The 13457-nt window shown below is 35.0% G+C and overlaps 1 protein-coding gene across 16 annotated transcripts in view; it reads right to left on the bottom strand.

The window, feature by feature from the left end:
* The window catches only part of SSBP2 (single stranded DNA binding protein 2), a 323926-nt gene that overhangs the window by 177687 nt on the left and 132782 nt on the right, over positions 1–13457 (bottom strand). For all 16 annotated transcript variants that reach the window (XM_037982164.2, XM_007977098.3, XM_007977115.3 and 13 more), the window contains one exon: positions 9148–9232. In XM_037982164.2, the coding sequence (XP_037838092.1) occupies positions 9148–9232 (85 nt within the window). The remainder of the gene's footprint in view (positions 1–9147; positions 9233–13457) is intronic.

The following is a 13457-nucleotide window of genomic DNA, read 5'->3' as shown; positions in this document are numbered from 1 at the left end:
GAGAACCTCTGAGGCCAGCTAGGAAAGTGCCCTCCCATTCATTGTGACCTCCCAGAGAGACCATTTAGAAAGTGAGAGGGCTCCAAGGACACCACAAGTTTTACCAGACCTAGCAGTGGTGCCAGGTCAATCCTATCGTGGTCTGAACTCAAAGATGTCTGAACTCTCATCCAGACAAGATAGAAATTAAGCAAGAAGGTATTCTAAATCATTCTTACAATGATTTGGGAACTTACAATGTCCCACCCACTTGACTCTCCCCATAACTTCCTAAATAAATAAGAATGTGAATGTGGAAACAAAAACAGGTAGCTTCCATTTATATTCCAAATGTAAAATCTTATTGAGATTCCCAATCCTCTTTAGCCTTCCCAGTGTTATTGTTACCTCTTGTATTTCTCTGTAGTGAATGAAGTTAGAATCCTACACATAAAGAAAAGCATACGCCTCTGAGAGGAAAAACTGACAATGGAAAGAAAAGATCAGTGGTTGTATTACTGGTCTGGAAAAGATAAGGCTATATAGGTAGATGGCCTATGATGAAATAGGTCCCACAGATTTAACTTATAGCAAGCTCCCAATGTTGTTTCACAAGAATATTCCAGGCTAGAGAAAAAAGTAAAAAGCCAGCCTTGTGTATTATGGCTGTGATAAGATTTGCATATGGAAAATATCCTCATAGTTTCTAACATACACACTGAATTAAGGCGTACTGTTGTAAAGAAGATGGACGTCATTTTGTGATATCTGAAGATTTTCTATTTCCTTTATGTATTTGGGCTTTTGTCCATAATAAAAACTATAATATGACCTCATTTCTAAGGTATTTTCCTTTCTCATATCTCTCTTAGGGATGGCAAAAATAGGATAATGATGAGAATGCGGGCTGAGCTAAGGTGATAAGCAGGACAAGACAACAATCAAAGGAAAGCAAGAAGTAATATTGAAAGAATCACATAAGAGTGGTACAATGTCCCCGCAGAATTGGGGGCACCTCATTCAGAAATAGTATGCCTGAAGAATGGATATGCTTTCATTTATCCAGCCATTCTTTCATCAAATATTTATTGAGTGCCAACTAAGTACAAACCACTAGGCTATCAAATTGAACATGATGTACTTTTATAGTCTTTAAATATACTTACCACCCTAAGGTATGAGAATTTTTACACTGCTCTTAACTGGTAATTCAATACATGCTTGCTAAAATACAGCTACAATGAAGAAAGGGCTAATATGTTGAGAGATTTCCCTACCTATTAAGTTTCCAGAACTTCTGGAAGAAGCCATGAATCATTTAACTCCATTTAATTTTTTTCCTAAATTTGAATCCAGTTGTCCCCCTTATACAATACTTGACTACCTTCTAAAATGAAATTGTGCCCTATAAAAATAATTCAGCCATTGACATAGTTTGAGTTTCAAGTCTTGCTTCAACAACCACAAACAGCTTTTGAATATCTTAGGTACTCAAGATAGTATGTTCACACCAAACAAATTAGTTGCCCTGGGATGCAGAGTTCAAGCTGGAAGCATTCTGAAACAGTGAACAGCTTTGGGAAATGTACTGGGTTACAGAACATAACAGTTACGCTATCTAAGTCAGTCTACCTAGTGTGGTAAGTATTTACCTCTCACTGAGTTGTATTTTCCCTTGTTTTCATGCTAGTCTCTTCCTTCCTGTCACCCCTTAAATGTGAGCCTTTTTCGTGCCTTTCTATCCCCAGGCCTCAATTCTTATTTTACCTTTACTACTTCATTAATTTAACCCGCTCTTATCCCTTATTCCACTTTCTCTATGTTCTTCCTCCCTAATTTCAGATTTCTGCTAAGCATATCACAAGTCCATATCATCAGCCACATTAATTACAAATTATTTTTAATCTTTCTCTCTTCCTCAGTACTTACAACTAGACGATCTCTTTTCTTCTTCATTTTCATTCATTATTTTCCATTTTATTTGTCACCACTTTAATTCAGGGGCTGAATTTTCAGCGTATATCAACACTATTAGAATAGCCTCCTCACTGCGTTGGCCTTTAGTCCTTGTCTTTCTTCAGGTTTCATCGTGCCCTCAGATTCATTATCCTAAAATATAATTTGCTATTTTTTGAATATGCTAAAAAAAAATGACTATGGCAGACGGAGTGAAAGTTTCATCCAGTGTAGTTGGAAAAGTACTAGATGAAAAATTGGAAAACCTGAATTTTTGTGGTTAAACCACACTCAGTCTTTAAATAATGACATGTCCTTAACCCCTCCAGGTACCAGATTTCTTATCTATTCAAATGACTAAAATAAGCAGTTTTCAAACATTTTATTTAAAGTTTTTGAACTGTAATGGATTGAGATGTTGTAAATGAATAAAACAGATTTTTAAAAATGAAAATTATTACTCAAGAGTTTACCAAGAACCCTTAATTCTAGAATGGGGGTGGGGGTTTGAGTCAGATGCAGAAATAGCTATTGTAATGTTTTTGGAAACGATGAAGATGTTACCTAAGGCATCCAAAGTGGGATTACAGAGGAAAAGACAGTGTTCAGGCAATGATTTGGAAGTTTTGATAACTAGTTGGAGGTAAAGAAGAACAATAAAGAGGATAAAAAGAAGAGTCATTTATGTCATGGGTAACTGATTATATGGAGATTCAATTTAATTAGAAAGAGAAAATAGAAGGAATTTGGATAGGGGAGAACTGAAATGCTTTGGTTAAAAGAGAAGGAAGCCAAGAACCTCTACGACTGGGTGTCCTCTCATTCCTAAGCACCATCTATGGCCCTTCCACAATACTCCAGGGATTCAGGGACTTCAGCATGAAACCACTTTTCAGTGGGATAATTTCACAATCTCCTTACAGTTTTAAAATTCTACCATCTGTTAGCTAAGAACTGATCCTGTGTTTGATTTTTCTACTCTAGTTAAACAGCTCAGCTTAGTGTTCCTTAAATATACCTTATATTTTTCCAACTTCATCCAGTTTCTCTGATACACCTTCCCCAGCACTTCTCTTATCCAAATCCTAGTCATCATTCAAAAGCCAGTGCACATTTGCAGCGTTTAAGCCTATATAGTATAGGGTTATTATCTGTTTACACTCATAGCAGTTAACTCTTCATGTACACAGCTCGTATACATTTCCAAACAGATTATGAATCCCTAAAGGGGAAAATTTTTATAAATCTTTGCACCTACCGTAGCTTCAATCCAAGTAATTTGCACATAAATAGGTTTTCAAAAAGAAGTTACTAAACAAATGATAGAAGTGACAGTGGGAGGAGGCAGACAAATGCCTCCTCCCTGGTACATCCCTGGTGAAACCCCATCTCCAAGACAAAGACAGTTTAAAGCCTGAAAGCCAAGCTAAAGGTCAAACCCACAGACTAGATTGAGAATCTGTCTTCCCATTTGGTACATTTTTCTCTGCTTGATTCCCAGCATTCAACTATTTTACATATACCTACCCTTCCCGAATTGGTTTTTTACACTGTTGTGCCCCTCCTTGAGTGGTGTCTTTAACCTTTTTTGCATACTCACAAACCAATCAGAATGCATTCCCCTATTCTGAGCCCATAAAAGCCCTGGGCTCAGCCACACCGGAAGAGAAACCACCTGAATGCAGGTGTTCAACCACCCTTGCATACTCTCTCCACTGAGAACTGTTCCATTGCTCAACAAAATTCTTCTCCGCCCTTCTTACCCTTCAATTGTCAGTGTATCATCATTCTTCTTGGATGTGGGACAAGAACTCAGGAACCACCAAATGCAGGTACAAGCTATAACACAGTTGGGCTGGGGCATGCCCAGCCAGCCACAGACTGAGCTGGTGTGCAGGCAGGCCGAGTGGGTGGACCACTTCCTGCAGCAGGCAGCATGGTCGAGCAAGACCTGGTGGGGAGGTGGCATCACCAGCCAGAGGTTCCCAGCTTGCAAAGTGACCGAGGAAAATCTGTGTCAGAAGAATGATCCTAAATTGTGTCTACCAAAATCCCTTCCCTCAAGGATAATCCTCCCCACAGCATAGTTACATTTGTTAGTAGTTGTGCCCTTGTCTTCTTTAAAAAGATATTAACAGCCGGGCGCGGTGGCTCAAGCCTGTAATCCCAGCACTTTGGGAGGCCGAGACAGGCGGATCACGAAGTCAGGAGATCGAGACCATCCTGGCTAACACAGTGAAACCCCGTCTCTACTAAAAAAATACAAAAAAAAAACCTAGCCGGGGGAGGTGGCGGGCACCTGTAGTCCCAGCTACTCGGGAGGCTGAGGTAGGAGAATGGCGTAAACCCAGGAGGCAGAGCTTGCAGTGAGCTGAGATCTGGCCACTGTACTCCAGCCTGGGCGGCAGAGCAAGACTCCATCTCAAAAAAAAAAAAAAAGATATTAACAAATGTATACATTTTTAAGGTTAAGTTTGACTTTGATAAGAAAAACTTTAAAACCACCTTGAAAATATCTGTACCTTCTTTTACAAGAGATTCTGAGACTTTCCTTCTAGAGAGTTTAAAGCACCTGATCTTCGGGAACTGATAATATCTATTTACAGTGGCTGGCTGCAAAAAATTCCTTGTATTATAAGAGTAGTTGTTTGTGATTTTAAACCCAAGAGACAATGGAAAGCATATGGCATATATGTAGAATAAAAGAAATTAACACTAAAAATAAATGCAACAAAATTTATAGACATTTCATGAAGTCTGAAAGTAGATAACCTAAGCTGGGCGTGATTGCTCACACCTGTAATCCCAGCACTTTGGGAGGCCAAAGCGTGCAGATCACCTGAGGTTGGGAATTCGAGACCAGCCTGACCAACATGGAGAAATGCCGTCTCTACTAAAAATACAAAAATTAGCCAGGCGTGGTGGCACAGGCCTGTAATCCCAGCTACTCAGGAGGCCAAAGCAGGAGAATCGCTTGAACCCGGGAGGCAGAGGTGTGCTGAGCTGAGATCACGCCATTGCACTCCAGCCTGGGCAACAAGAGCAAAACTCCATCTCAAAACACACACACACACACACACACACACACATAACCTATTCTTGTTAGTACAAAATAGAGTGTCACATCATTATAGCTCTATCCATTATTTCTGGCTAAGTAACTATTACTTATCTCATAGTATACATTCCATCAAAGACACAGTACTTGAAATTGTGAGGCTTTTATTTACTTAAAAAAGATATAAACCCCTAATTTCAGTTGCCAACCCCCATCAAAAACAAGAGAACACAATAATTCAAATCTATAGTTTGGGGTAAGTGAAAGGTGAGTTTTGCTAATGATTTTTTGTTTCTTTCCTTCATACCCAAGGAAAAAGAATAAAAGTAAGAGATATATTCACTTTTCCAAGTTGCCCAAAATACAATCATTTTAAATGAAGCTGGATAAAAAGTGAAAAGTAAAGAAGTGGCTATAAAAATGTGACTCTACAAATCAAAGGTATTTACATACATTTTTACTTAAAAAAAGCTTTAACTTATTTTCTATGATTCCTACATTTTCCATAGTAAGTTATAAATTTTATGAATCTTACATCTCCAATTACAAGTTAAAAATGCATGCTATTTTTGAAAGAATATCATGTTTTTTAAATTTTTTGGTACTACTGGCAGCAATCACAGGCAGTGTAACATCAGCATGAAAATAGTAAGGAATAAAGATCTTTCCATTATCATCTTTTCACATTTACCAGAAACTAGATTATAATTTAAAAATATTTCAGTGAGAGAAAGGGGCTTATGATGTTTGTTTAAAATATATACTTTGAAAAAAATATATTATTTTTACAATAAAATGAATTTTAAATAAAGTCATCCTGTTCTGTTTCTCTCTTTTCCACATTAGTTTCTTCTTTTATTTCTTTATGGATTTCAGACATCCATATCTATATAAAAATTCTAGTCTTACAATATAAATAAATTTTGGAAATCGATTGTACAACATAGGGCATATGATTAACAATACTATATTGTATACTTAAAAATTTCATAAGAGGGTATATCTTATGTTAAGTACTCTTACCACAAAAGGGAAAAAATAAAGCAAAAAGGGGAGAAGAACTTTTGGAGGTGACAGATAAGTTTATGGCATTTGTTGTGATGATGGTTTCATGGGTGCATACTAATCTCCAAACACATCAAGTTTACACATTACATATGTACAGCTTTTTGTATGTCAATCATACCTCAGTAACGTGGTTAAAAATAAATTTTAGAATGGCTCAAAATTACAACTATTCAGTTTATGGATGTCTCTCAATATGTGCACATACAAAAAACAACAGATGTCTTTCATAAGAAATGCTAAATGCCTGTGCGTGTAACATGGTAAATTTAAATTTTATTTCATTAAGTTTTTAGTTTCCAATCTCAGAAGAGTGATTAGAACTCACTGAAAGATGAAATTTAATCTGTTTTAAAGTAACTTTCCTGAAAATTAAATAATTAATAATTGCAGATATTTGGAAAATACAGTAATATATACAGACAAAAATAAAAATCACATATCCCAATATCAAAAAATAGTCATTTTAACATTTTGGCCTATTTCAAATTAACATAATTATTTATTATTTACCTCATTATGCCTCCAGTAATTCTTTTAAAAAGTAGTTTGTCAATTCAATCTTATAGATAGGAAGTAACTATAAAATAATAAGACTAATTTTAAACATTTATACATGCAAGTGAGCATTTTTAATGCTAAAAATGCAGCTACTGCAGAAAGTATTTTTTAGAATGCTTCCTTGAGTACTTTATGTTAAATTATTAAAGTATTTTAAAATTCAGGAGGTAAACATATTACCATTATAGAAGTAATTCTGTAATAAATTCAAATGCAGAATATAACATTCTAGAATTCTACCAAAATCTTATTGTTTGTTCCTGTGTTTTCCATTTTCTTCCCCAAGTCTTTCAAACTATTATATTTATATGTTAGAAATAAATTTGTTAATCATTTTCACAAATTATCTACTATTAAGAATTTAGGAAATCCTATTCATGAAAATTACCATAGAAGAAATTAATGTATTTTTTAAAAATCCAATTGTAATATAAAATCATGTAGGTCAAACTATCTTTTCACCAACCTGCAATTAAAAAACAAATCAGAGATGTATTACCATGAAAAGAAATTGGTTTTAAGATGTAATAAAAATGGCATCCAAGAATAAATCAAATCTCTTAAAATATTTAAATTAAAATTAAACATCTGATACAATGTGCTAATATTCATGATGAGTTATAAAATTCAAATACTGATTTTTTTCTAAACTATGTTTTCTAAGGACCAAATTACATGGTAAGGGGTTGTTCCTCCTTTAAAATCTACTCGAATTTTACTCCTACCTCTGGCTAATGTTCATTTCCAAAACCTATTTAACTGTATTTCTAAAGGTAATAAATGTGAATACTTTGAAATTTTCAAAGTGTCTTAAGAATGCAAAATGATGATGATGATGAAAGTGACTATGACAACAATGATGATGATTTATTTAATGCTTTTAGAAAGAGCTGCTAAATTAGTTCACTTTTCCCCTTAAGATCTCCATGTTGAACAGTAGGGTACATCTTTCTACAGAATGTAATTTTGGAAAAGTATTTATATGATTAATTTCTTAAAATGTAGGCTATCAAATATTGTATCTCCTTTAAGAGTAGAACACTGGCACTCTCTAATGCCATCTAGTTGTCAAAATTAGTGGAGACATCTCCCATAAATGACAGGCCAAATCAAGGCATGCATCTCTTAGTGTAAGGAATAGATGAGATGGGGTACCCCACCCTATCCAATTCCTCGTATTCTTCGTGGGTGGATCTCTGCTTTATTTCCTCTGTCAATCAACGGTAAAAAAAGAAAATGAGGTTGTTCAGATAAATCCTGTGTCCTGGGCCCTGCCTTAACTACTTTTTCTCTACTTTTTATTTGCAGTAGCGTCCCTTTCACTCACATTGTTCCCAAGAGCTATTGTTCAGTGCCTATGAAGTTTTATGAGTACAATCAATGTCAGATGAGGTAATCACAAGCACTCTCACTTGAATAAGCTTAGTACACATTTAAAGAATTGCACAGTCCCTGCCAGGTAACCAAGATTTTCACTTCCCACAAGTCTGTATGCTCTTCCTCATGCTCTTTTGGAGGGTATAATTCTTCTGTCCATTTCTACTCTTCAGTCTAAGGCTGAATTATTTTCCTTGGAGGAACAACATCTTTTTTCCCTTTTGAGCGCTGGTTCTGGTTTTTAAGGCTTTTTACACAGAATGATGCTAGCCTCTACAAACTTCACAAGTATCCCTATGGTTAAGTTTTAGGTACTTACTATCAGTTATTTCCTCAGGCTCCAGCCCCAGTTCACTTCCTCCCAACCAGGAAAACTGGATTTCCTCCATCTTAAACTCAATCTGTCACTCTTTTATGGTTAGTTCTGCAAACATGTTTTCCCAGCCCCTTCATAATACCATCTACTCATTCTTATCTTTACTGTTTTTTTTTCTTTTCACAGTTCTACTTTCTGATACTATTAGCTCTCTAAAATCAGATTTGCAGTTCTTCTAAAAACAATGCTCAAGCCAGAGACGCTCCACTGCTGTTCCTTAAGAATTTTAAAAAAAAAAATTACATTTTCATTTTTGCACAGAATCTTCTACTCTCTTGTCTGGTATTTCCTTTAATCCACAATAAGTTTTATTTGGGGAAGTGAATTCAGTAAGGAAGATATTTAGCCTTATGATATACAACCAAAAGTTACAAAAGGAGAAGAACAGAGTATTTCTATGTTTAATCAAAAATTTTATGTGCCAGGGAGGAATTTATCATTTACAGAAATCTTATAATGAATGTTTTAATAGAATAAAAAAATTACTATATATTTAATTTTCATAAAATCTGAAATTTCACAAATCAGACATGCTTAAAGATGAGAAATTTCTTCAATAGCTTAGAATTAGGCCTATGCTCTATCCTAAGCTTTAACAAGACTCAAATGCCCATTTCTATTTCACATTTAAAGTTATGAGCCTACTTTTCAAGAAAAAAAAAGACCAACCAATTTCTTAAGTACCAAAACAACAAATGAGTCAGTGTATTTTTTAAGAGCAGTGGTTACAAAGAAAAATGACAGTATAACTTCGTAAAATTATATGTTAACTTACATAATCATGGAAGGCTTTTGCTTCACTTGAGTGTTCACATGTTTCACGTCTCTCTGGAGCTGCACAGTAGAGATCCCAAAATACACTAAAAAAGTAATCATGGTAGCATTAAGAAAACCATACAGCACCAATATGAGAAATCACAATTCCAAAAGTAGAAGACATGTTTTTCTTTATACAAAATGTTTCATCTTCAGAACAGATATTTATTTGAAAGACTTAAATGCAGGCAAGTCTCTTCATGCAATAACAGTGTTACCATCTAGTCATCTTTCAGAAATGCTAAGTAAGACTTTCCTAAAAAAAAAATTTTATAGCAATAATTTAAAAATTGTCATTCTTATAACTGGCTGTTTACGTGATATAAAACACTTGACTGGAGTAGCTGTAATACTTTCCACTATTTTCCCATGAAGAATAGAAACAGTAAATAATATCCCAATTTAATAATTAAGGAATAAAGTGGTCCACTGATGTTTTTAAAGATAATTTTGTTGTCCAACTCATAGGCCAATACTCTGACCATTAAATTACATTGTTTAAGCAAATATATTTTCTTAAAAATGGTACATTTCCGTGCAATTACCAAAATAGTTTAGTAACTTTGAAAAGACATCCTAATACCTCTTTTTTCTCCTATTCAAGAGCAGTGGGAAGTGAAGCAAACTGTTGGGGGGAAAAAAGCATGCTCCTTACAAAACATATGGCTCTGGTCATCCTTCCATTACTAAATTAACAATGAGCATAAGCAAGGATTCAAAAATCAGAAAAGCAAATGTTTTAAAGTGTTGGTTATAAATAAAGGCAATTATAATTATCAATAGAATTATTTTTTTTATTCCACATTTCCCACTCTATAAAAGTGGAAGGTAGATTAAGACAAGTAGTTAAGAGCACAGGCAGTGGAGCAGGACACATCTGAGACAGAGTCAGACCTGCTGATTACCAGCTGTGACAGCCCTTGAGCAAGTTGCATAAGGAAACACAATTTCCTCCTCTATAAAATGGGGTTTTTGAGAAGATGAAATTATGCCATATATGCACAGTGTCTGACATATAACAAGCATATTATCAATAATATCATCAACACTATAATTAGTTTGCATAAAAGCTTAAAATGCATATATATTTTTAAGGCAGGTCACTGTGGTGAGGGCACACACGATGAGGATACAACAAAACTTGGTAAATTGAAGCCAGACTTTTTGTTTCGACCTTCAAAGATTCATTTAGTCTGGATCTCTCTCTCTTCTCAGCTAGGAGAAAACATTCTGCAAGCCTTACAACGCAAAGTTAAATTCATAATTCAGTAAAGTAAGATTACCCTCAGCGGGGAAAAATGTGAAAAACTGAGTATCGACATTATTTCCTTTTCAATTTCTATAATAAGCAGTAAATACAGAGAAAATAATAAAAATAAAATTAAGTAAATTTCAATATTGGCCGGGCGCGGTGGCTCATGCCTGTAATCCCAGCAATTTGGGAGGCCCAGGCGAGTGGATCATGAGGTCAGGAGATCAAGACCATCCTGGTTAACAAGGTGAAATCCCATCTCTACTAAAAATATAAAAAATTAGCCAGGTATGGTGGCGGGCGCCTGTAGTCCCAGATACTCGGGAGGCTGGAGCAAGAGAATGGCGTCAACCCAGGAGGCGGAGCTTGCAGTGAGCCGAGATAGCACCACTGCACTTCAGCTTGCCTGACAGAGTGAGACTCCGTCTCAAAAAAAAAAAAAAAAAAAAAAATTTCAATATTTTCAGGAGAGTGAAAGTAGTGAAAATTATAACTGAAATCCTTGCAGTACTACTGGGAATAATCAGAACTGTAGATAAACAAGGATACAGCTAAAAGTTTTTCACCTAGATCAGGTGTGTTATGCATTACAGTGTATTGCAACCACGTTCTTAAAGAACTTCAAAGATCTTAAAACCAAAGTTTTGTAATGTGGTCTTAAACTGTATTTAATCAAAGAATATTATATGCAGTATTACATGACAAACAATATAGTATCTCTGCTTCTTTCCTAATTTCCCTAATTTCCACTCAAGTAACAGAAGACCTCTCTTAAAAATTATTCCAATTACATTACTTTTATAATTCCACTGTAGTACTTTTAAAAGATTATCTCACACAATGGACTGAGGGAAAATAATTTATTGATTTATTGTTGGAGTATGCCCTAAGAGTTATTAAATAAACATCAGAAATAATTATTTCTAAATATATAGTTAAATTAAATATTTATCTTATAATAGTAACATTGTTCTACTTCTATTTTTATGTTTGTCTTTATGGATTTACTGGAAGGTCAAATGTTTGTAAGATCAAGCTTAGAGATTATAAAACAAGTGACTAAAACAGGATAATTTTATAGGCGGTGTTTCTGAGAATCCTGTATTGCTTATACATGATCTTGTTTTACATAGGCAAAGAAATAGCTCCTTTAAAAATATGTCTCATGGCAAGCCTTGTGCTAGGTAGGTCCCATATTTTAGTGACTAGGACAAGTGTGTATTCTTTTCCATACATTTACAATGTCTATTCTATCATTTTAAAGATCAGTAAATCTTCAATTTTAAAAAAGCCCTACTCATCAGCAAAGTTTCATAATTAAGTCTATTATAATCTAGGATATGTTATGACATTTAAATGATAAAATTAAAAATTAAATACAATTTAGTTTTAGTGCTATGATATTCAAGTTTTAACACATGCCCCATCTATTTTATTAAGCATATGTATGTTCTTCCTTCTAAGAATCACAGGTAGGAAAGACATTTCAAAATTTCATCCTTTTTAGAAAGTTCAATTATATTTTGCCTATTTATAAAACAAAGTTGAGAATCCTTTATCTGAAATTCCAGATAAGGACCAGAAGTGCTTCAGATTTAATTTTTTTTATTTTGAAATATTTTAATTATACTTATACTTAGTGGTTGAGCATCCCAAATCTGAAAATCCAAATTCCAAAAGGCTCTAATAAGCATTTCCTTTGAGTTTCATGTTGGCACTCAAAAGTTTTAGATTTTAGATCTCAGGTTTTCAGACTAGGGATGCTCAACCTATATTGTGACTGGTATAATACCATCCTAATATTTGAGAACAATTGGCCATATCATAACATCAACAACAAAGGCTGCAGTAAGACCAAAACACATTATTTTAGTCCACATTCTGCAATTAATCCATGCTTGGTTTTGTGACTAGTAGACAAATCACTTAATTATAATGTTATAGCCTTATTTAGAAAATAATGAGGTTAAAACCAGAATATTTCTATAAACCCTTCACGAATAAAAAATGTAAAAACTATTTTCTTCTAGTAATACTCAAATATGCATTAAATACCTGGTCTATATAATATGCTGCCATACACTACCCGAGAAAATAAAAAGATATGTAATCCATGGCAGAAATGTAACTGTTGGTCCAAAACTAGTGATGAATTCAAAATTGCTTGCTCACTTGCCCGAAACTGCTCACTTCACCTAGATGTAGAAGTTATATAGCATATATAAAAATTTCACTAATATTTTTAACAAATGCTTTTAGCTGATATCATGACAATGTGATGATTAGTATACAAAAATGTAGACTTATCTCCTAGAGAAAGAAGTAGGCCTTTTAGTTTAGGTAAGTTTCATAGCAATACTTGATTTGTGCTTACGTGGAAGGATTTTACTGATGTACTTGAGTAAGCTATTCTGACGATCCGCTGTACTTGTTCCTTGATCTCCAAGAGGGCCAAGTTCAGAAAATTTTGAACCTCCAAAGATGCAGACTTTGCCCCTCTACAACCTGAGATGCTGGTGACTAAGGAGCTTCTCAGTTCCTCTAATCCTACAACTATTAAACATGAAAGCATGCCGGGTGCGGTGGCTCAAGCCTGTAATCCCAGCACTTTGGGAGGCCGAGACGGGCGGATCACGAGGTTAGGAGATCGAGACCATCCTGGCTAACACGGTGAAACCCCGTCTCTACTTAAAAAATACAAAAAACTAGCCGGGCGAGGTGGCGGGCACCTGTAGTCCCAGCTACTCGGGAGGCAGAGGCAGGAGAATGGCGTGAACCCGGGAGGCGGAGCTTGCAGTGAGCTGAGAGCCGGCCACTGCACTCCAGCCTGGGCGACAGAGCGAGACTCTCTCTCAAAAAACAAAAAACAAAAAAAAAACCATGAAAGCAAATATTATCCTTAAAATGTATTGGGTTCATCATCATGAATAATACTTCAGAGTTTTATACAGTCTCTTTATTCCTAAGCAGAAACAAGTGAAAATTTTATATTTTACAAATGAAGACAGAGACTGAAC

The sequence above is a fragment of the Chlorocebus sabaeus genome, chromosome 4 (genome assembly GCF_047675955.1).
Source record: "Chlorocebus sabaeus isolate Y175 chromosome 4, mChlSab1.0.hap1, whole genome shotgun sequence".
Lineage (NCBI taxonomy): Eukaryota > Metazoa > Chordata > Mammalia > Primates > Cercopithecidae > Chlorocebus > Chlorocebus sabaeus.
This window is presented reverse-complemented; position numbering and strand designations above follow the sequence as displayed.